Source organism: Strix aluco, chromosome 19 (assembly GCF_031877795.1).
Source record: "Strix aluco isolate bStrAlu1 chromosome 19, bStrAlu1.hap1, whole genome shotgun sequence".
NCBI classification, from domain to species: Eukaryota; Metazoa; Chordata; class Aves; order Strigiformes; family Strigidae; genus Strix; species Strix aluco.
In genome coordinates this window covers 11,728,588-11,751,301 of record NC_133949.1, presented here as the reverse complement: position 1 = coordinate 11,751,301, position 22,714 = coordinate 11,728,588, and the positions used below count along the sequence as shown (strand labels likewise).

At 49.5% G+C, this 22,714-nt stretch overlaps 1 protein-coding gene across 1 annotated transcript in view; it reads right to left on the bottom strand.

Annotated features, from left to right (window-relative positions):
* Positions 1 to 143: 143 nt before the first annotated feature.
* CPD (carboxypeptidase D) overlaps positions 144 to 22,714 on the bottom strand; it is a 27,501-nt gene continuing 4,930 nt past the window's right edge. Inside the window, exons 3-21 of the mRNA XM_074845446.1 lie at positions 16,251 to 16,393; positions 15,386 to 15,555; positions 14,413 to 14,780; positions 13,805 to 13,996; positions 12,747 to 12,914; positions 11,449 to 11,558; positions 10,922 to 11,024; positions 10,313 to 10,455; positions 9,564 to 9,733; positions 8,660 to 8,971; positions 7,271 to 7,466; positions 6,872 to 7,007; positions 5,905 to 6,054; positions 5,390 to 5,485; positions 5,235 to 5,299; positions 4,945 to 5,076; positions 4,369 to 4,554; positions 3,955 to 4,054; positions 144 to 3,283 (exon numbers count right to left, since the gene is read on the bottom strand). Coding sequence (XP_074701547.1) covers positions 3,057 to 3,283; positions 3,955 to 4,054; positions 4,369 to 4,554; positions 4,945 to 5,076; positions 5,235 to 5,299; positions 5,390 to 5,485; positions 5,905 to 6,054; positions 6,872 to 7,007; positions 7,271 to 7,466; positions 8,660 to 8,971; positions 9,564 to 9,733; positions 10,313 to 10,455; positions 10,922 to 11,024; positions 11,449 to 11,558; positions 12,747 to 12,914; positions 13,805 to 13,996; positions 14,413 to 14,780; positions 15,386 to 15,555; positions 16,251 to 16,393 — 3,167 coding nt within the window. The 3' untranslated portion in view covers positions 144 to 3,056. The remainder of the gene's footprint in view (positions 3,284 to 3,954; positions 4,055 to 4,368; positions 4,555 to 4,944; positions 5,077 to 5,234; positions 5,300 to 5,389; positions 5,486 to 5,904; positions 6,055 to 6,871; positions 7,008 to 7,270; positions 7,467 to 8,659; positions 8,972 to 9,563; positions 9,734 to 10,312; positions 10,456 to 10,921; positions 11,025 to 11,448; positions 11,559 to 12,746; positions 12,915 to 13,804; positions 13,997 to 14,412; positions 14,781 to 15,385; positions 15,556 to 16,250; positions 16,394 to 22,714) is intronic.

Here is a 22,714-nt window from a genome sequence, read left to right as displayed (position 1 = left end):
AGCGCCCCCCAGCGGCTCGGTGGCGCCTCGCCCCGGCGGCCCCGGTGCAGCGCCGAGCACCAGGGGAGCCGCGCCGGTCCCCAGCATCCGCCTTGCAGCCCCAAGGCCCCCCTGCCCCTGAAGGAAGAACGAGACAACCCAGGTGGACATCAAAATAGTTTTATACAGATTATTGGATCTCAGTATACAGGTAAAAAACAGAGGGCCCGGCTGAGGGCAGAGCCAGGCCTCGCCTCACGCCGCCCCGTCCCGCTCCCAGGAAAAGGCGATTCAAGTCCCTTTTAAAAATGTACATTTGAAGGCACAGTGCACGGACCGACACGCTCCAGGGACAAGGGCCCGCGGAGGACTGGCTCCTTGCCCGAAGCGGCACAGGCACTCCCGCGGATGGACGGACAGACAGACAGACTGACGGCAAGGGGAGGCCGCTCCTGCCTTCCCAAAACTGGCAACAAACAGCCCCAGCGCTTACTTGCTGCGGCTCTGAGCGCAGGGCAAGAGCCAGACACGGACCTGGTCCTGCTGTGTAGAAAAGTCTCACACGTTTGCAAAACATCTGAAATCCACTCACCTTAAAAATGACACCTACTCCAAGCTAACTGCAAAATGCACTCTCAGAGGGGAAGGGCCAATTCTTAATGAGACTTGCTAGTGGGACAAAGCAAGGCCAGCTCAGTCCGTTACCTGCTGCCAGAGAAAACAAAACCCAGACAGAGCTCCAAGAGCCATTTACAAACTCAACTTTAATACAAAACCCCAGCTGTGTCTCTTGTTAAAGCCCTCAGAAGCAGGAAAAGTTTGGAGATTAGGCAGGGTTATTAACGCTACTGCGTGGTGGTGTGCTGCAGCCCATTACAGATGGAAAAGGGTCACAGCCCAGGACCAAAGCCCATCCCCAGCTCCGCACCATGAGCTGGGAGCAGGCAGAGATGTTCATGGCTCCTGTACAACAGCGGCAGCAAGAGCAGCTCTTTCACACCACAGCAATGTGGGACACGAGCATGGGGAATGCTCAGCCCCACATCCCTGTTCCCAGCACACCTCCCCAGCCACATCACGTGTTTCTTGCAATATAATTCCCCACGGAACAGGGAAGAAGGTATACTGGTGTCTAAGGGTTGTCTTTGTCCCTCCAGAGAGCTGAACAAAATCAGCCAAGACTATGAGCATGGCAGCATGGCCACAGGCACGTGGTTCGGGAAGAGCATCTACTGCACACAGAGGTGAGGAACAGCTCCTTCCCCAGGTGACATGGCCCAACAGTCTTCAACAGTTTTCCCCCAGAGACCAGGTCAGAGCCCTGCAGAACAGTCGTCATCATACATGGGGGTGCAAACATCCCCCCCACAGACACCATGTGCAGGTTTCACTAGGGGACCTCCCCAAGCTGCCAGAGAACAGATCAGCTCAGGGCAAACTAGGTGCCCAAGACGTTGCTGCACCAGGCTCCTGCACCCAGGAGTTCAGGTCAATGGGGCAAGAATTAAATAAGAAAATGAGCAGCAAGAAAATAAGTGCCTATTCTAACCCCAGCCTTCTGCCCAGAAAGCACAGGAACATCAGAGATGCATAAAGGCTTTGGAAATCAAACGTTTCAGCCATTCTTTCCTTCTGGACATCCCTTCTATTCCCCACAAATCCCATGTGTCTTGGGGATGCACGCTGCAGCTCCTCTTTCCAACTTCCTGCCAAGTGCTACAAAATTTGGCTGCTTTTCCCTTCCCCTCCAGCACAGCCGTTCAGTCCTTCCTCGTGCCTTTGCACCCAAGGCCCCCGCAGCAGCAGCCACAACTGCAGACACACAAGCAGGTGGAGCTCTTGCTACATACTTCGGGGATGCTGTAGCAGCAGAAGAGAGCCAAGCCAGCAGGCTAATTTGATGCCTACCATCACCAGAGCTCGATGAGTGGGTGATTCCAAAGTGCTCTGATCACTAAACGGTATTAGGTAGACAATGGCAAATGGTACAGCTTTTTTTCAAAATTTAAGACTGACGTTCTGGGCCATGGACACTCCCATGACCTCTCTCCCTGCTGCTCCAGTAATGCTCGAATACAAAGCAGCGGTCAGATTTCACTGTTTCCTCCTGAATAGTAGTGGACTTGAGCAAAAATGTTCAGGTGGAGTCAGTAACCAACTGCTTTTCTACAGTATCCACCACACTCAGTTTAACCATTTGCTTAGAACAACCTTCAGTTGCTCCTTCAGACACTGTGCTGTTGTAATACGAATGTGAGACCCCGAGGGCCAAATCTACTGCACAAATGAAAAGCAACCAGGGGCGATGGGGATAAAGTTTCTTTCTTCCCCAGAAGTCAGGAACAGCAGTACTGCAGAGCTGGCAAGCAACTGAACTTTGTCAGAGTTCACTGAAGCTCTGACATTTGCTCCTTTCTCCAACTCACATCAAGAACTGATGTCATCTCCCCCAGCTTTCAGGATGCCAAGTCACTGCCTGGAAGTAGCAACGCATCAGAGGTGCTCCACAACCACTGCAGATCATAGCAGGCCACAGCATCTCATGGTGGGGAAAAGCTCCAAGGGAGCAGCTGAGAACCAAGGGCTTTTTTTTTTTTTTGGTCTTTTTGCAAGGGCTGCTCTGCAGAACGTGGAGTCAAGTGAAAGATTTGGCTTCCCCCAAGTACAGAGTGGAAAACATGAAATCAAAACAGGTAGAGAAACTGCTGTGGAGTGTTGTAACTACGACTCCGTGCAGGTCTCGGGGCACTTCCCCACCATCTGCCAACTGTTGAGGTGCTGGGGAAGTGCTAAGAACTCTGCTGGCCACCCTGTTGTCTTTCAAACAACGTCATGTGAACCTCCACATCTTGACCCAAAAATGTAACAAGCCATGTCCTTAGCCCAAACACAGGCTCCAACACCCACTGATTTGCATGTACATAGGAACAAAGCAAACAGTAGGGCGAAGTTGGGAGCTGCCACCCACACCTCTGGAGGACACATCCTGCAAGTTAACATGTCAAAACTGAACCACAGGGCTCGCCCCCCACCACCGGGTCTGGTCCATGGAAACCTCCTTTCCTGCCTGGGAGGTGTCAGTGTTTGCTGGAGTACAATGTTTCTTCTTCAGTGTCTGTTTCATCCTGGAATTCGTGGCTCAGGAGGGACTTCTTTGAGCCAGTGGACATCATGCGGATTTCGTCCTCATAATCGTCGTGGTGCTGCCGGAGGCGGTGGAAACCATCCTTGTGTCTGTTGGACTTAATTGAGCAGACACACCAGATGATACAGGCAGTGAGGACCAGAGCAGACATACTTGCACCTGCCAGAGAGAAGGCATTAAAGTTAATGTCACATTCCCCCACCCCAGAGGCTCCTAGGCTTGCCACCACCTCTCTTCCCTTCTACAGTCACAACCACTTTCCTTGCTTCACTGTGACCCTGCTCCTTCCTCCCAGGCCACAGAAGACATGCCATGCAAGAGAGCTGCTTCCAGAGCAGCACTGCACTAGCTTTACTTTCTGTGCTTGCAATCTAGGATAACATCACTGAGCTCCTCTGCAGACCACTGGATATAAACTCCAGCCTCCCCAGCAGCTGCCACCTTGACACGCACACAAAAATAAATCTCTTAATGCTTACCTGGTGCCACACCACTCAATGAAACCTTGGGGAAGAAGCAAGATCTGCTAACTCCCAGCATTATGCACAAACAGGCTCTCCCCATTCCAGGCAGCTCAAAGTCCATTCTGGAGCCTTCAGACCCCTGCACACTCTCTACATCCTGCCTCCCTCCCATCTGCTAGCCCAGCATCACCAGATCCAAGGCTTGTTGGACCAGTTTGCAAGGACAAGCACATATTCAGAAGGGACAGCAGGAGATGGCTTAAGTCTGCAGGCTGCTTTTCCAGTTCAGCGAAGAGAAGGGTCATTGTCAGCATGAACTGGTACAGAAAGCAAAGCTCAAAGCTTTGATCAAAAGTGTCACTTTACCTGCAACAGTTACAACCAGCTCCCTTGGCAGACCAAATATCCTGTTTTCCGTGTCAAATACAATGAACACAGAGCTGGGTGCATCATGACGTACAAAGACCTGCAGAAAGATACAAGAACTCAGACTCTCTCAAAGCTTGCACCTCTGTTAGGTGTCCAGACAAGAGAGATACTTGCTGACCAGGGCAAGACCGAGCGGATGTCAAAGATAAGTGCGATGGAAAGAAAAGCTAGTGCCCAAAAAAACCCTCCTGTGCTGGGAAATTCTTCTCCATCCATTGTATCAAGGCAGAAAACAGCTACCCTGGGTACATAATCAGCAGCTAAACACAGCCAACTAGGCAGAGCCCAGATAGGGATGACTTTACATGACAGGGAGCGTGAGGAAGATCTCTGATACAGACATTCACATACCTTGACATGTTTCTGCTGGTACCCGTCGGCTATTGCATTGATGCTGTGCAAACCTGGAGCCAACAGCACATGGAAATAGCCACCTTCTTTAGTAGAGACCCTCAAACCTTCATTAAGAATAATGGTAGCTTTAGAAATTGCCTTGCCACTCTTGTCCTGGACGAACCCATGAACTCCCTTATGAACCTGAAATAAAGCATTTCAAACCCTTTGCGTTCACATCCAAGCATATGGCACATTTGTAACTAAAATAGGATCTAATCTTTGCTTCAAAATACAGCCCATTCTCCATCCCTGACCCCCATACTAAATAGAAGTGCACAATACTGCCAGGTCTGCTCAGCCCACTGTGAGGCAACACAGCACAGATGTTTAACTCTTGTGTCAACACATTTCCTGGCCACTTGTTGCCTCTGTTCAATCCATTCCTCATACAGTCTAAATTATGACCATCTGTAATTACACAGCACCAACAAAAACACAAAGACTCTCCATACCACTCTTCTTCTCCCCCTCCCCACTCGGCCCACTATCTTCACTCCTTGCCAGAATTTCCTCCCCCAGACTGTGGCTCACCTCCACCAGCATGCTAAGGAGAGATTTCCTGTGGTCTGCCCACAGGCCAGGAAGCTGTCCTGCACTCGGGAAGTAACAGCAGCTGGTATAAACAGTGATCTCAGGACAATGACCAAACGTAACGCTGAAATCCTGCAAAAATCGAAACCACAGTTACAACAAGAGGCGGTATTTAAAAAGCTTTGCAAAGTGCAGCTGGAGGTGGGGAAGTTTTGCCCAGACATCAGAACAAATATGCTTTTTAATGCTTGTTTAGCAGAGATGGAAAGCCTCGTGCCGTGATGAAGTACCTTCATACTTCCCAAGTGACTGTGCCATTCAGAGCCACGGATCACACCGCCAGGAATATTCTCATCTGTGAGAGCAAGAGCACAGCTGTCAGATCTGCTCCAGGCAGAGGCTAGCACAAGCTGACGGCAGGGTTAAAGGATTTACCCACACATACCTGACTTATTTGGACAGCCTGGCTGGCCCAAATGCATCAGCGGATGGTTGTTTGCATACAGAGATGCCAAATGCTTCAGTGTTTCTTTGTTCTCCACTACAAAGAGAAAAGTGAGACTTTGAGAGTGCAGCTCCTATTCACTAGAGAGGCAGATTCCCATTCTGCCCTCATGATCCTGTATTAGACAGTGACACACATTGTTTCAGGGGCATTCCAGATTTCTTCTAACACTGAGGGTTGGTATCAAATAAGACTTTATACTGGCTTTGGCAGAGGAAACTTCTAAATACTGTTGTAGGAAAAGAAATGGTAAGTGTTCTGATCCCTAGCTGAATCCTCTGAGGTTTCGTAGCTTTACTTAACAGACTGTCAACTCCACATACAAAGGGCTGAACACAAAAGGAGGCTACAGAACATCACCAGTGCAAAAAGCTCTTACAAGTGGTCACATGAACTTCTGCAGAGACAGCCCGAGGGTAACTGTGCATGCAAGGCCCTGGAGGAGTCAGTCATACCTGTCTGCACTGGCTTATCGTATGGGTAAGTGACAAGCAGAGATCCTCCATCCAGCGCAACAGAGAGGCTGAAATCCTGCTTCAATATCAAGTTCTCTATGATGGCTTTGGTCTCAGGCTCTCGTGTCCCTGAGTACCGGGAGTAATTGCCTGTAAATCAGAACAACAAATAGAAAAGGGAATTGACAATAGTTTCCTCTGCTATTTGAGAGGTCAGCAAAAGTACATTCTTTGTTTTTGCCTGAAGTTTAAGTCTGCTGCATGTATTAAAAGGTATCTGTTAGATCTCAGCAGATGCACCTGACAGATCAAGTAAAGCACCTAGTCCACACTACCCATGGGGGGAATTCATCTGCAAAGCTAAACAAATGTGACACATCACTATTTCATCAAGCTATTTACTTCTGTAATGCAGAGAGTATTTCATGTGTGTTTGCTCTCCTCAATGCCACCAAACTGACATTTTCTTAAGAAAGCATTTGGGATGATCCCAACCAAGCCTGGCCAGTGAGAACACTTGGTCCCCAGGAGGGATGGGCATAGCCCTGATACTGTGCTATGGATACAGCAGGCAGTTACATGGAAACCAGCAAAGCATGAAAAGAGGAGACTGCTTCCAGGGAGCATGAACAGAGGGCACTTTTCAGAAATCAGGTGTTGAAAGAAATCAATTAACGGGAAAAATACATTAGGTGTTGTCCAACCTGTGGACTGTTCCTAAAGAACTTTGCTTCACCTTTTCCTTGCAAATAAGAGACTGAAAATTACCATCTGTAAGGGGGATCCAAGCTCTGGAAGCTGCCCAGCAGCTGTGCTGCTTAGGCTCCAGGGCAGGAGTGCTGCTCTCTTTACAGGTAGACCCTGTAACCAAACGACTACACCCAACCCCAGAGCAGCCAGCAGACTTCTCCAGCAGCCTGCATTTCTACAGGGACACCACACATCACTTTGCTTGAGTTTGCTTTACTTGTGAAGTCTGTGTCCAGATCTCTGCCATGAGCATTAGTCTGGCCTATCTTCGATGTGCAGCCTCTCTCCTGTGCTATCTCACGTCCGTCTGGATTCAGGGAAGGCACAATCACAATCCGCGTTCGGTCAATCAGCTGAACAAAAGGAGGAGAAACAGCACATAAAGTGCAATTAGTAGGGTTCATTCTCTGTACATCTTATTTACCTGGATTTCATGCTAGGAACTGCAGTTAGTGGTTCCTACTTGCCCCGTGAATCTCACAACCCCTCCCCATTATGCACGGAATCACTGCAAGCCACAAGCCAGTGTTAACAAGACAAGTCTCTCCCAGTGAGCACTGTCTTCTCAGGATAGAGCTGGAAGGCTCCAAGATGGTCCCTCGCACTGGCTCCTCACCTTTGTAACAGCAGCGTTCTTCTTGTAGTTCATACAAAGAAACTCTGCCAGTGCCAGGAGAAGCTCTGTACCAACAGGAGCGTTTCCGTGAATACCAGCAACAAAGCGGATCTTTGGCTCCTCAGGCTCAGACTGGTTGGGCCTGTTGGAGATTTCGAGGGACCAGATCTGACGGAACTCGACGCTCTGACCCAAACTGCCAAGAGATGAGAAACCAGAGCATCAGCTGAGGAACAGAGCCACAGCCCTAGTCCGACCTTATGCAGAAACCCTGGTGTGGAAAGAACTGCTGCCAACCTCCATGAGGAGGCTGCAAAGACAAGTGACGGACAAAACACAACCACATCAGGAGAGCAGATCTGCAGCAGCACTGAACTGAATTCACTATGAACATTAGTTTGAACACAAGCATCTGTGTCAGAAGGTATCCAGGTCCAGATGTACAGGACACCCAATGCTCCATATATCTCTATATAGCCTATGACATCACGACTAATTTGGAACTGCTAAATGCCCCTGTGCTTCCAAATTGTGGGTTTTTTTTTTTTTCCTTCAGAGTGGGATACATCTGGACATCAAAGTAAAGCACCCGGCGTAGAGGACAAAAGCAGGACTATTTCCAGTAACACAGAAATTGTTGCCACAGTCATGCCATTAAGTTAGCAAACTGAATGCAAGCAAAGCAGGGAACACAATCAGGGCTGATGCAACTGGAAGGACAATAGGGGCTACAGATCAGAAAAGCAGCCTTGGCACCAGCGGGGACAGCACATGAGCACGTTGTGCCTGGTAACAACAAGCAAATGAGGTCCTGGGACAAAGAGATTTGTGCTTTCTGAAGCTGACAGAGGGTAAGCGCTACAGGTCACAAAGAAAAGCGGAGGACTGCAGCAGCTGGTCTCCTGCAGGAGGGCAGAGACCTTGGCTCAGGGCAAACTAACTCAAACATGTCTTGCACTACCGAATTAAAATCTGAAGGCAGACAATCAAAAATCTGAGAGGTGTAAGACAAATGTGATCACTTTTGCTGTGGACTCCTTAGCAGGGTGGATGTCAGAAAGGATTTGGAAAAGGAAGGAAATAGCATGGAACAGAGGTATTTGCAGAAACCTGGGATAACAATTCTGGGAATATTGCCAGTCCCAGGCACCCCTTTAAGTCAGTAAAATGTCTGGAAAAAGCACATGGACGCATCTGTGAGCCCCTGCAGCCAATGCTCTGCCACCACGCCCTTACGTGTGGGGCTCCCTTGAACTCAGGGACCACAGGGAAGAGGGGGACGAGCTCCCCATCTCCGAGCCATGACATTCATAGCTCATCATTTCACTACTTCCCTACTCCAGGCTGCTGCTCAGGGAGTTGCTGAGCACTGCTGCTTTGAGTTTTCACCTGGTGAGATTTGTGATGTGTGGGTAGTTCAGATAGAGGCCTCGGAGGAACTCGGAGAGGTCCTTGTAAGGGCGGTATCGGTATGGAGAGACGTCCCCCGAGGAGGTAAGCAGGAGGCGCTCCAGGCCATTCTCAGCAGAGAGGTCTTTGATTAGGGTCTCAAACTCCTTCTCGTTGGGGTCACTGGTGTCTGGGGTGTTCAAGACCGGCACCTTCCCCTCCTCCACTTTGATGTCTGTCCTTGAAAGAGTGAAGTTGACTTGCACCCCACCTTTACTGCCAACTTCCACTGTCTTAGTGACTGGATCATACCTACCCAGGGAAGAGAACACACAAGGAAATGTCAAGGGTTCAAGGCCTCACACAACAAGCCACCCCGCTTCCTGACCAGACACTCACATGGGACTGCTACCACTCCTCAGCCAAAAGTGAGGAGCATAAAAACAAAGAGCAAGAACATTTCAAAGGGGCATGGGAATGGCAGGACGACAGGGAGAAGCTCGGGGCGCAACATGGCGCTGAGCTGCTTTTGGCTCAGGTGTTGCAGGGTTACGTGGCAGACTGGCAAGATGACAAGTCAGACTGCTTTAACACGGAGGTTTTGGCAGCAGTTGAAGTGATTAAGTCATTTCTGTGGGCAGCTGTCTGCAAGAGAATTTCCCCTAAAGACAGTAAGTTATCAACTTCTTCCCCACACCACCTCCAAACAAGGGAAGATTTGGATTGTACACCAGCACCAGGTGAGCACCCTTTGACATCAGGGTAGCATCACATTGCTAACTCTGCACAAGCCAGAGGGCAGGAGGAACACCCATGCCTACATCTGCTGTAGGCAGAGGCGATGGCACTACTCCTGACTGAGAAGTCTGTCAGGCAGCTGTTTGCTCCTTGTGTCACCACTTACCCTCGGGCAGATGCTGTGATTTTGTACGTCCCCTGGACCAAGAGGCGCCAGTAGTCTCCATCCTTGTAGGTGGTAACCGGATGGTTGATGTCGGCAACGCTGATGGTGGCGTTGAGAATGCCCCTTCTGTCCACAGCGTCCAGCACAAATCCCCAGACACCGCGGTGAACCTGCGCACAGACCCAGAACCCTGCTGAGTGCCAGCCCTCGCTCTGCCTCCCGCCCCACACGGCGCTGTGGGATCCCACCAGCTCCCAGCCCAGGACATTCAGCATTCCCAGAGGAGCAACGTGTTCCAAAAGGCTTCAGGTCAGACTTGCCAGCAGCTGGCATGGACAAAGATCACCTGATGAGTACAATGAGTAATTGTTTGGCTCGGGGCGCCACCACAGCACTCTTTGCTCCACACCTTTGTTTGCACGTCCCAGGTGCGCAGCACTACCACCAGCCCCGACTTAGATGGGAGCAGCACATAAAGGCCACTCCAGCCTCAGAAAACCAAGGCAGTGGTAAATAACAAGCCCACACCTGCATCACCTGGCTGCTGCTTCCATATGGATTTCTGGTATGTTGAGAAGAAGGGGAGAAGGGGAGTCAAGACCTGTTCTGATGGGGATGATTTCTGTGGAGCAGGTACCCAAGCCAGCCAGGAAGCAGCACTCACTTCACCCCACAGATTAGCCCTCTGGCACATCTAATGTAAACCCTGGAGGCAGCTCACACAATTGTTTGGGGTCAAAGCACCTCACCTGTTTCATGAACTGGAGGAGAGATCGGCGGTTCTGCTCCCAGTACTTTGGCAGTTCCTCAGCTTTGGGATATTTCACACAGCCCAACTCAATGGTCACTTCAAAGCAGTTTGTATTTAAGTAATTCCAGTCTTGCATCCCACCTACAACAGGAATGTAAAAAAAGTTTTGGCAAGGTCTCCTCAAGGCAATTGTACCATGGCTCAAAAAAAAAAAAAGAAATCAGATAGTAGAGAAAGATGAAGTACAAACTACAACATGCATTTTATAGCTGGAGAGGGCTTTACAGAAGGCAAGATTCAAGCTTCAAAGGGATGCCAAAATAGCAGACAAATAACCATCCTTCTTGTAAATACCTTTCATGCTAATATACTGCTGTAAAATTTTATGAAACCATTTTGCTAATAGCCAGAAAAACTACACTATAAATTCTTTCCCCCAGGAATAACTTTATCTGGGTACATTATTTAAGAGGTTATAAAAGAAACCCGAGTCCCAGTAATCTGGGCTGACTAATGCAGAGTTTGTGACTGATCAGACTAAATTCTTTAAGCTGCGTGTGCATTAACTTGAAGGTAAACAGTGCAAGAGACTTCAGGTCTACTTTACCTGGAACGTTGTACCACTGAGCCCCATTAGTGATGCCATGTGGGAAGTACTCAGTGGGGTACATATCCTTACAAGGGCTTCCCTGATACATCTTTGTATTTTCCTAAAAAACAAGATGCAACATGTGAAGCTGAGTCTGCACTCTACAGCCACTGGCACTTTTGTTGTTACCAAACACAGAGGTTCATGTAGACACGTATTTTGTGCTGCAGCCATACAACAGGCTGCACCCACACCCAAACCCAGCCCACAGACATCCTTGCTCTCCTCCTGGACCGTGTACAGCATTTTCCACCACCCTTCAGGGCGTTGGGCCCCGAGCCTGCACAGAGCGCTCCTCCTCCAGCGCCTGCAGACGGAACATGCTGGGCATCCGTCCACTCCTGGAACGAGAGCCTCCCTCAGGGCCCTTCCGCCGGCAACACCAGGCGCCCACAGTACCCGCACCCTCCTCCATCAGCCGCTCAGGAGGTTCCCGACAGCAGCAGGATTTAACCCAGCAGGATGTTTTCCTGTTAGAGCTTTACCTTGGAGTAGGAAAGTGCCAGCTGCTGAAACACAGCATCGTCTGGAGATTTACTGTATATGGCTATTCCTTGTTCATCATCATCAAAGGGGTAATTAACCACCAGAGAACCTGCAGGGGAAACAAGCTTTGACTCGCACTTGCACACTTTCCAAGTGATCCCTCAGCCTAATAGGGGAAGTTTTTCTTTTTCTCCAAAGAGTGCCAAGTCTTCTGTTTCTGAAGACTCGGCATTAAACAAAACATTAAACCCAGTGGCTAGAAAGACAACAAAAGCACAGGAAGAGATAAGACCACACCCAGTTGGGAAGGTGAACCCAAGCCAGGACACATCAAAGGTTTGGCTCTGACGTGCAGGAGGGATGAGCACAACCTCATAATTGCTTTCACAGAGGAGAAAGCAAAGGGAGAAATTCTGTAGAACATGCACGGTGCCCTTGGCCCAACTGCTGTAGTTTTTCATCCTTCTGGAGTTTATTGCAAGCACTGACAGATTATAACATCTTTGGCTTACTGAAGCCTTCCCTAATGTTGTACTAATAGCACTGTGGAACCCCAGACACCACCACTGCTGGAGAATTGCCAGCTCCCTCGTACCCACACACGGTACTTCTATACTACAAAATTAAACACGCTAGCACAAAGCAGCCACCTGCAAGTTACCACAGCTACAAGCCAGCAGACAAACTGTCTAGGGAATAAGCTGTAATACAGAGACTTAATTTAGATCACTCCAAAAAGATAATTAAATTACAGCAAATTTCATATTTCCACCATGCGATTCAAGGCAGGGAACCCACAGGACTACGTCTTGTTCCCTTCCCCTTTACAAATATGATGAAGCCTTTAGCAGCCACAGCACTAGAACACATTCCCAGACGCAGCTGCTGAACAACCACTGACGAGTGTCCATCCCCATCTCCCAGCGGGCAGCATGCTAGCTACTCCCCCACGCATGTGCTCCCGTCAGAGAAGGGTTTGGGATCCTTCCAGCAGCCTCTTCACCTCCCTGTGTGCCTGGGGACATGGCTTTCACCCTCTCTTTCCAGCTTCTGATCCATCTTCCAGCAGCATGAACACAAGGGTTGATTTACTTTTGTGTAGGCCCTTTGCAAAGGGCCTTACCCCTGTCACAGGAACCTGGCTGCCTTCGCTCCTGCCATTTCACAGCAAGGCCAAGGGCAGAGAGCTCTCTGCGAGAGATCCTCAATTCACACCTAAACACTGCGGAGATATCCCTGCAAACTCCCATCCCTTGAACCTCAGCGCGGAGGAAGGAGCTCGGTTTGGCTGTCATACCTCCATGCAGGTTTGCTGAGAGCACGAATGGGTAAGTCTTTAGCCAGGTCATGACAGCGAGAGTTTCTGGCTGCGGAGGGTCTGCCACATGGAAGAACTGATCTGGGAAGTTCCGGTTCAGGTCATAGTTGTTGCTGTTGTTTCTGCCAACGGTACCTCCTCTGTCTCCTGAAAATTAAACATGTGTTCAAGCCTGTGCCCTATGCAATTGCCCCCTGCAGTGCAGAGGCTTCATCTTCTTAACTACAGAGCTTACAACTATCAGTTAATGGAAAACAGCAGAGAGCACAACAGTGCTGGGCTTCCTACAGCCCAGAGTGACGGGGCTGTCACACGCCCCTTCAGCGACGGGCCTGCTCTGTGCACAGAGGCGTCCGAGGGCCCTTTCAGCAGGTGTTTGCACAGGTTTTCAGGGCCAGTCAGACCACAGCCAGCAAAAAGGCAGCGAACCATGAACAATCCCAGCAGCCGGATGTCACGAACGCAGAAACCTCAGAGCTCACCTTCTCAAACCAGCTGGACGAGTTCTTTGTTACAACCAAGCAGAGCTCTGCTTCCAGAAAATCATTCTGGACAGGCTTAGTTCTGCCAATCTGCAAGAGCCACGCAGTTTTAAGGACTTCATGAAGGATGTTTTTGCCAATTTCAACATCACAATAAAAGTCTGTATTATCCTTGGACAAGTGCTCTGCAGACAGCCTGTCTCCCACATCACATGTTACTTAGAGCATGGACCAAAGCACAGCAAGTATGAGCTGTGTCAAAGGAATGTCTTTTTTTAAAATAAGCCTTGGGATAGACACAAACCATAAGGGGACCCAAACAGGGGCAGCATATAGCACCGCTGAAGCATAAGAGCTCTCCCTCCCCAACAGTTGACCGCCCACATCCCGCAACGCGGGGTGTACCCACTCATCCCACAGAACGCGCCAAGTCCCTTCCCAGCCTCCCTGTCTGCTCCAGCAAGGCTTCCAGATTTCTCAGAGAGGTACCGTGAACTCAAAGGCTTGTTCTCAGAGCTAGAAACCTCATAGATGTTTCAACACAGACAGCAATACCTTCCTGGGACTTCTCATAGCCATCAGGGTTCATGGATGGCATGATGTGGATCCGTGTGCTCCGGACCAGATCTGTCACTTCAGGATCCGTGCCGAAGTTCTTGCAGAGGTACTCGATGAGGTTCAGGAGAAGCTCTCGCCCCACAACTTCATTCCCATGCATGTTACCGATGTACTTGAACTCCGGCTCACCTGCATATACACAGCCGCAAGAGACAATTATAACCACTTACATTAAAGCTTGGAGACATATCACCACCCTAAGCACTGCTCTCTCAGGCCTTTCTGCAGGGCTGGAGGGCGTTTACCTAAAATTTACCCTTCTGCTTCCACAACACCAAAAACAACAAACATTGTTTCAGGGAAGCCCCTTGGTCCTTCTGTCCCCAGAGCTCCACGACCAGTGTAGATGTCCCAGGGCAATGCTCTTTAACTCACACTAGTGCCACCCACTGCACCTGGCCTTTTTAGAAAGGATACTGCAAGGAGCAGCACAGTCTCTCTTCAGACAGGTGCCAGCGCTACACTCCTTTTTGCTCTGCCCATCGAGTCTCTCAAAGCAAAGGGACTGTCCCTAGTGCCTCGTTAAAAAGGATTTCCCACGTCACCTGCTTCGTGGACACCAGGGTTGTCAGAGATCTCCATTACGTAGAGCTCCCGCAGCTCCACCGACTTGCCCACAGAGTAGAGTCGGGTTATGTTGGGATACTCGCTGGCGTAGCGCCGGAGAAAGATCTCCATGTCTGAGAAGTGATGGTGGCGGAAGTCCACAGGCTGGATGGGTTGATGGAGAGAGGTTGGGCTTGGAGCCTCTGCCTGCACAGGGGTGGGGGTGATGGTAGAGACAGGAGCAGCTGTTGCTGTGAACTGTGTGACGTTAAGAGCTGGTGGCAATACAGTCGGCTGCAAGGAGAAATCCACTTCTGTTGCAGCTCCCTCCTTCACCTCGATGTTCTCTCTGGTCACTGGTGTGTAACTGTGAAAAAAATGAGCTGGCTTCAGCAAGGAGGCTCTGCTGAACAGAGGCCAAAACCCCCTGCAGCCTCTCCACCAGTCCAGCCTAATCCTCCCAGCCCAAACGCACTGGGCTAACAACTACCTGAGAGATTCACCAGTGAACAAGCTGATGGCACGCATCCCACTGCCACCAGACCCAGCTACGCTGCTGTCCCCGCTGTGTCACAGAGGCACAAGTTCCTGTTTACAGACTCACCAAGGAAGAAGCCACGGGCGTACCACAGGGCTAGCCTAGGGGCAAGCTACGCGTTCACACCCAGACTTGAAACAACACCAACTCTTACTGGGGCGACCCTACTCCGCTTTCTCCCTTTGCCCAAAAAGTAAGATGCAGGTTGATACAAGCAATCAAACAAAGGTGACAGAAATGCTGTGCATCCAACAGCACCCCGCTGCAGCGGGGCATGGGGTGAACAAACACAGCTGCAGCTCTAAGCTGGAGTCCTTTACTGTCACAGCTTCCAGCCAAACCCCTTAAATACACAAGATGCTTTGGGGGAAGAAATCAAGTGAAGGAACATGAGGAGCTGGCAGTGTGGGCGCAGGCGGCCACAGAGACATTACCCCATTACAATTGCGGTCACGTTGTAGGTCCCAGGCACAAGCAGTCGGTGGTAATCGCCAAATTTGCCCGCTGTGATGTTATGAGCAATACCAGCAACAACAATGGTTGCGTTCTCCAGGCCAGCTCCGGTGACTGCATCCCTGACAAAGCCTTTCACACCGATGTGGACCTGAGGAAAACAATACAAGAGCCTGGCTGAAGACAGGAAACATCAGGGGAACCACATCCTCAGCCAGCAATATCCCCCTGCCCTTCCCCAAACGCAGCAGAGCAGGACAGCTGTCAGGCAGAGACATCCAGTGCTTAGCCAGCCAGCAAGGACAGCAATTCCAGCATGCTCTCAGGATTGATTCTCCCTAACAAATCCTCTAATTCATCAACATGGGCACACAACAATATGAACATAGCAGGGTTACAAGCCATACTGAGGGACAAAATGCAGCTGCCTCCCTTCCCAGTCTAAACTATCACCTCCTCAACTCATACACGGGCACCTGGAGACAGCCTGGCAGAGGACTCAGCAGTGCTGGTGCTTTTAAACATCACTGGAGGTTCATGGCACTGAAGCCACACAGGTACTCTGCATTACTTAGTGAGATCTGCACTGATCGGTCCCTCTGTTTAACACTTTGCCCCACGAGGCCCCTCTGAGTGAAGCTCTGCTACCGTAGAGGATGTGGGAACTGTGGCAGAACCACAGAGATACACAGCAGCTTTGTAGCCACCAACCTCTGCACAGTTAACAGTTGTGTTACCGCACGCAGCAAACAAACCACAAGAGCAACTGAATATGGTGCTCTCAGCCCACCGTGGACACACGGGTTTCACGGTTGCTGCCCCACGCCCCAAGCCAGCCAGCACTACCTTCTCAATGAAAGCAAGGAGAGACTCCCGGTTGTTCTCCCACTCCTGCTGAAGCTCGGAGGTCGGGGGATATTTACAGCAGGACAGCTCCAACGTGATCTCAAAGCAGTTGGCCCACACGTAGTTGTAATCTTGCATCCCACCTGAGAAAATGAGGCAGAGACATGTACCAAGAGCAACGCACAGACATCCCACCACAGGATGCACCTTTTTCCCTGTCCTTCAGCCCCCCACAGCATCTCACCACGATGCTGTCCTAGCTCCAGAGCGAACAACCTATGGAGAAAAGTCAGAAGAGATCACAGTGAGAGCCTGTGCTGGGGAAGACCGAGCTCTGTTTCTCCCAGTAACTGGCACACTGGGCCATTCAAATCAGCCACAGAGAGTTCAAAGATGACAGTCCCTTTGGTTTCACTGCTCTGTCAGCTGTACTCAGCAGCACAGCACTTGGAAATTCATACGGGTTCATTTTACTGGGAAGACATTTTCCAGACACTATAAATGCAGTATTCCAGGGCAGGCACACTGCAGTTTGAACACTACTGCTGCCAAGTCCTTCGCCATACGTTCCAAGCTACCTTTAGATTTGTGAGGTCTTCCTGTAAGAGAAGTTATTCCACCCAAAAGGAGCTTCAGGCCTTTGATACAAAAAAGCACACCAGAATATCAACCTGAGAAGTGGCAGCTCGAATCTGCAGGCCAAAATCAGTTTCAAGTGGCATACAGCTGTTATCCAAAAAAACTCATAGCAAAACTCTAGACGAGAGCAATGCTTCCCCTTCTCTACTTCCTCAGCTGCTCTTTTCCTCCAACTCCTTATCTGAAGTATCATTTACTTGATATTTAGAGCAGCCCCAGCAGAAAGTCTGACAAGGTCTGACATGGTGACAGCATGCAGTGAGCTGCAGCAAGTCACCTTCAGGAAACTCTCCTGATTTGGGAGGGCAGCAATGTCTCCCTCATCGCTGAGGACTCCTGCGATCCCTCAGCAGCCAGGTCCTGCAGGAGGAGAACAGGACACAGACTTGTCCACCCGAGAAACTCCAAGTGGGAAACTTGCTCTTTTCCCTGAGCCCTGCAGCCAAGTCACCAGCCTCCTCCCACATTTCCTCTTTAAGGCAGCAGTCTCAATCAATTTAAGGATGTTGCAGCACCTGGGGACGGCTTGCTAGCTTAGTGTTAAACCAGCCAAATCTCTGTAAGCACCAGAACACAGGAGTGCACAGAGCTGTTTCCCAGTATTAAGCTCATCTTGCTATTCTTGCCCTTCAGAGAAACCACAGGCACTGCTACAAATCAGAAAGGTCACCTTGTTCCAGCAAGTGTCCTGACCCCATTTGCTGGAGTTTACCTTCAACCTTCAAGCAAGCAAACCTGTTTCTCAAACAAGAATGAATCATGTACCAGCAGGACTTGAGGTCTGCAGGTATCAACACTCGTGATCTAGAGCTCAGACTTCAGCGTGCTGCTGAAGACTGCAAATGTTCAACCCTCTAAACATTTGTGGGACCTTTCAATAGTTAAAAAGACATTTCAAAACCACCACAAGTCTGTGAAACAGGTTTCAGAGTCACCCTGACAAATCCCACCACATGACTGTAGCCAGATGTCACGGCCACATGAGAGGATCGTGCCCACCACCACCACCAAATCAGGCCGTTGTGTCAGTATGGAAAACACACCACGCTAAGTTTTATGCATACTGATGATACCTTCTGGGTTACACAACTTTACTCAGTTACAATCCAGGCAGATGGTGTGCCACAGCCTTGGCCACCACTTCCTAGACGGCTCCTGCATGGCAGCACCGGCACCCACTCAGCCCAGAGACCTCCGCACACCAACTGAACGACTCCCGCTGGTGTCCGCCAGACACAGGGATGCAGGCAATGGGTCTCTTCTGGATGAGTTGAGGAAGTCAAGCTGGCTCTCAGAAGCCCATCTGTCACAGAAAAGCTATACATTTGCTCTGCAGGAGGCAGCTACAAACTTCAGGAGGAAGGAAACCAGAAGACAGCCTGTAACACATATCACTATCATGGCAGCAGCCTACAGGAATCCAGAGGCCAGTCTGTAAGAAATGCATACTTTGTACGCCCACCCTTTGCTTTGCCCACCGAAGTGCTACATTAGTGCTGTGATAATAAACCTCACTTGCTTTGTCTGATTCCCTAATCCTTCACAAGCAAGGGACCCTCTGAGCTGGCCAATTAACCTGCCAGAATGGATCAATACTGCGATGCAAATGCACTACCTGGCATTTGCAGAAACTGTGTTAATGCACACCCAGGAAAAGCTATGAGCAGCACTTTACTAAGCAGAGGAGGCTTATAATTAATGTGGTGGCTGTAAGCATTCACTGTCCCAAAAGGTCAGGGACTGCTGCTCTGAATTCAACAGCCCCACCACATTTGGGTAAAGCAGAGCTGGACTGATGGCATGAAGTAGGATTTAGAAAAACAGACCCTTGGGAAGATGTGCGGGACGGTACCACGACAAAGATGTCCCAGTTCCTCGCAATTCCTCTGGGAGCCTGCTGCTAAGGGAACACGAAGCTTTTATTGTAACAAATCAAATGTCACTTGCCACCAGAAAGAGCATTGCAGCTTGTGCACGAGTTGAGATCAAACAGGAAAGAGACTTTTCTGTCCAGCACAACGGGCCAAAAAGTGTTTGAGGACTTTAAAACTCTCAAACTCAGTTCAAGAGGTTGGAGGAACAAGGCCTGCGAATCTGACACATACCCAGTTCTATTCAGCTCCTGTTACCAGGCTCAGAAAAGTAACCCACAGCAGGCTGCTCTCTCGCCAGTAAACACCATGCAGAGTGAAACAATTTGCCAGCCTATAACCATCTGTTCATAGCAGGACGCTAATGCATTTGAAAACATCCATACGTAAACCAGAGCCATTATGAAGCATATTTAGTGCTTCATCTGCCATTCAGGCAAATTTAGGACAGATGCTCACCCATAATAGAGCAGCAACGGACTAAATTAGAGCTTGCTACATCAATTTCAGTAAAACTGTCTCTTCAGGACAGTAGTCCATTGCATACTTGAAAATTTGGACTGTATCCACTGCACATATTTGGCCTTCACTCGGCCCCGTTGCAGAGCAGGACAGTTATTTTTACAACATATGGAATTACATATTTTTCCATATACCATCTGCACAGCCTCTCATGGCTATGCAGAAGATCTGGAGGTATGAAGAGAGACCTGTACACAGCCTACCATTAGCAGAGCACAGCACTCCCAAGGCTGTCAGATTACAGTGCTTCTACTCTACCAGTCTCTTTGGCTAATATCTGGGATAACTTTCTGGATTTATTCCAGCATTTTTTAATCACAGGGTGTCTTTTAGCCCACACTGCGTAAAGCTTCAGCCTCCCAATTAAGCATCATCCCTATTTTACCAGTGAGGAAAGCAAAGGAAAAGTGAGTAGCTTACAGTCACAGCAAGTCAGTCCCTGGCTGGCAGCAGGTCACAAAAATGCTGAGAACAAACCCCTCTCCTGCTCTGTCCCACTCCTTGAGCATCAGGACCGCACTTCAGGCAAGAATCCCAGACCTCCTTCAGCACAAGGGCTGCAGCGTTCACGCTGTCAAGAATGGCTCTGCTCCCTGCCAAGTTCAAACCAGGCAGACAAGGAGGAGAATGCAGCTCTCTAGAGTCAAGCCCGGGGATACAGATACCATAAATAACACCACGTGCCAGGAGAAGCCTTCCAGGCCAGCCAGGAAGGGCTCTATTTTCAAACTGTGCTATGCAGAAACCTCTCTAATTCCAGCTCTCGCTGGAGCAGATATTAGGAGATAAGAGACCTGCAGCTAAGTTAAAGCAGAGAAATGGTTGTGTCTGCCCTGCAGAGAGAGCAGATGGCACAAAGGAAGCTAGAGACTTGATTAAAGACATGGCACAAGTCGCTTACTCTGTGGACAGAACCGATTGTCTCGTAGCATGAGACTGGGTGAGCACCAGCAGCAGCACCAAACAGGCAGAGGAACGTTTTGGTCCATTAGTCTGCAATCATTAAAACTCAGAGGAGGTGAGGTTTGAGCCTCCAACTCCAGCAGCTGCAGCACACAGCCCAGAGCAGCACAGCCCTGCAGCCTTCCCAGGGCGGTCCCAAAGAGGAGGGCAGAGTCTTCCCAAGAACTGCACCACCCAGCAGTTCATGTTAGATGTGAAAAGCCGCATCAGACCCTCAAACCATCAAGCCAATATTTTTCTCAAGAAGTAAGAAAAAATTGCAGTAATCATTTTAATGAAAACACTTACAAACACATAAGAGCGGCTAATTGTGCGTATCCCAGAAAGACATGGCTGAAAACTTCTACCAGAGCTCATGCTGCAACTGCCTTCTGCCATGCCCAGGAAACAGCGGCCACCACAGTGATGCCATGATCACCCACTGTTCTCAGCACTCATTTTAATTGCTCTGAGTTTGATGTCACTAAAAGCTGTTCAGAAGCTCAGTGTGGCTAGCAACCACAGTCAAAACAAGCTAGTAAGCACACATGTAACCTAAATCTACACTCAACCTGAGAAGTGCCTTCCGGTAGACACCAGAAACACCTCAAACGCTTGGACATCAGAGACTCAAACTAGCAAGGAAAATAACTTTTAGGAAGGGACTGCAAATAATGACAAGACCTTCCAAGGCTGCCCACAAAATACCCTAGTGAACGTTATGTTGAATTCAGTTTCTAAACTGAGCTCTTTATAAAATAAGGGCAAGCATGTCCTTCCCACAGACAGGACTTAAGTGGTTTCTTAACTGCTTTCCAAGCATCACCTGAACCATACACCAGCCCAGAGCTGCATGTATTTTCTTGATTTGAACCAGCCACTTGGTAGTTAAAACCCCCAGAGGTTAAAAAGGAAGGAAGGGTAAGAGCATGTACAACAGAGATAGCCTCTAAAAAGCATCCCAGTCACAGACGTGCCTATCTATAGCAGCTGGAACGCAGAAGCCAAATTCAACTGTCTGGCAGAGAGCCATCTTTCTCTGTGCACACTTGACCTTAACAATTACTCCAATGGTTTGTACTTGCCACCTCGGTTTGACACACATAAGAGGTTGTTTGCAAACTCAAACGAAAGTTAATGGGATCTGGCACCAGCATAAACCTTGGACTGGTAACTCTGGGACAATGAATCCCATGGCAGTTTGCTTTCTGACATGTTTGATTTCACATGATAAAACGTGGCAGGAAAATTTCCACCTGTTGAGACATTATGTTCTCATTTCTTTGTTTTTCCTGGCTTTGGTTCACTTGGAGCCTGCAGTCTCTCCTGGCACAACCTGATCCACAGGCCACAAGCACACTGTTCACAGAACCATGTGCTCTGGTCATCTCTAGAGCTCACCCCAGCCCAGGGAGCTCCCGCAGCTTACTGGGATTTCCCCAGCCTCATTTTACCACACATTTAAACTCTGCAATCACCGGGAAAGACCTCCTGGTCTGAATACGAGCCTCAGCAGCCCCTGGCACAGAGCTGAGCGAGTCAGATGACTCAATACACCACCGTGGTGGTTTTGCCGCCTCTGTCACATGCTGCATACAACTGACTCCCCTTAGCCTGGTTTTCATCCACCACTAAAAATAAGTGTTAACACCTAAAACCCTGAAGGGACACAGTGACTTCACACAACATCAAAATACACGTGTCCTGGCCTCTGTGATATCTGTTAGTTCACCTGTGCTCTTCCCAGGCTCTCAGCTCCCGTGGGTTACACCTCACATAAACTTCTCAGCCTGGGAGGTGCTTCGAGGGCTGCCATCACCCTCCACGTGTGCATCTTTAACAGCAACAGGACATAAATTACTACTCAGGGGAGAGGCCACACAGGTGCCCAGCAGCTCCTGTCTGCAACCTCAGCAATGCTCCATTCTCAGTTAGTGTCACTGCACCCTCCCTATAATCTCTGCCCATGAATCACCTGCAGCCATCAGCACTGAGACCGAGATTGTGGTTTGTCACAGCAGAAGGATTCATTTCCACAGAGCCTGGATGCTGGAGGCTATTGGACATAATATAAACCACAGTGATGGCAGCACAGAGCAAACCGGTCTTCAGTTCACACCTTGCTATTTCCTGTGAAAGGAAAGTAGGTGAAACCTCTGCTCTGCTCGCTGGCAAGGCAAAGGCAGCCCAAAAGGCTCTCTCACCAGTATCACAGCCACTAGCCAGGTATCTCGCATCCTAGCAGGAGAATGAAGAAGTTAACCCTGCAGCAAAAAACACTGCTCACTGGGAGCAGGGGAACACAAGCCCAAAGCTCTGGAACCACCCTCCCTTCAGAGCACACCCATCCCACTTCATTACAAGGGCAGAAAACCTTAGATGCGCAGCTAACAAACCTCCCGACCGAGATGTTTGCTGATAACGACTGCCACCAGAACAAGGCAGCACAGATCATCCAGGATATCCTGTTCCCTCATAAGCAAATTCACC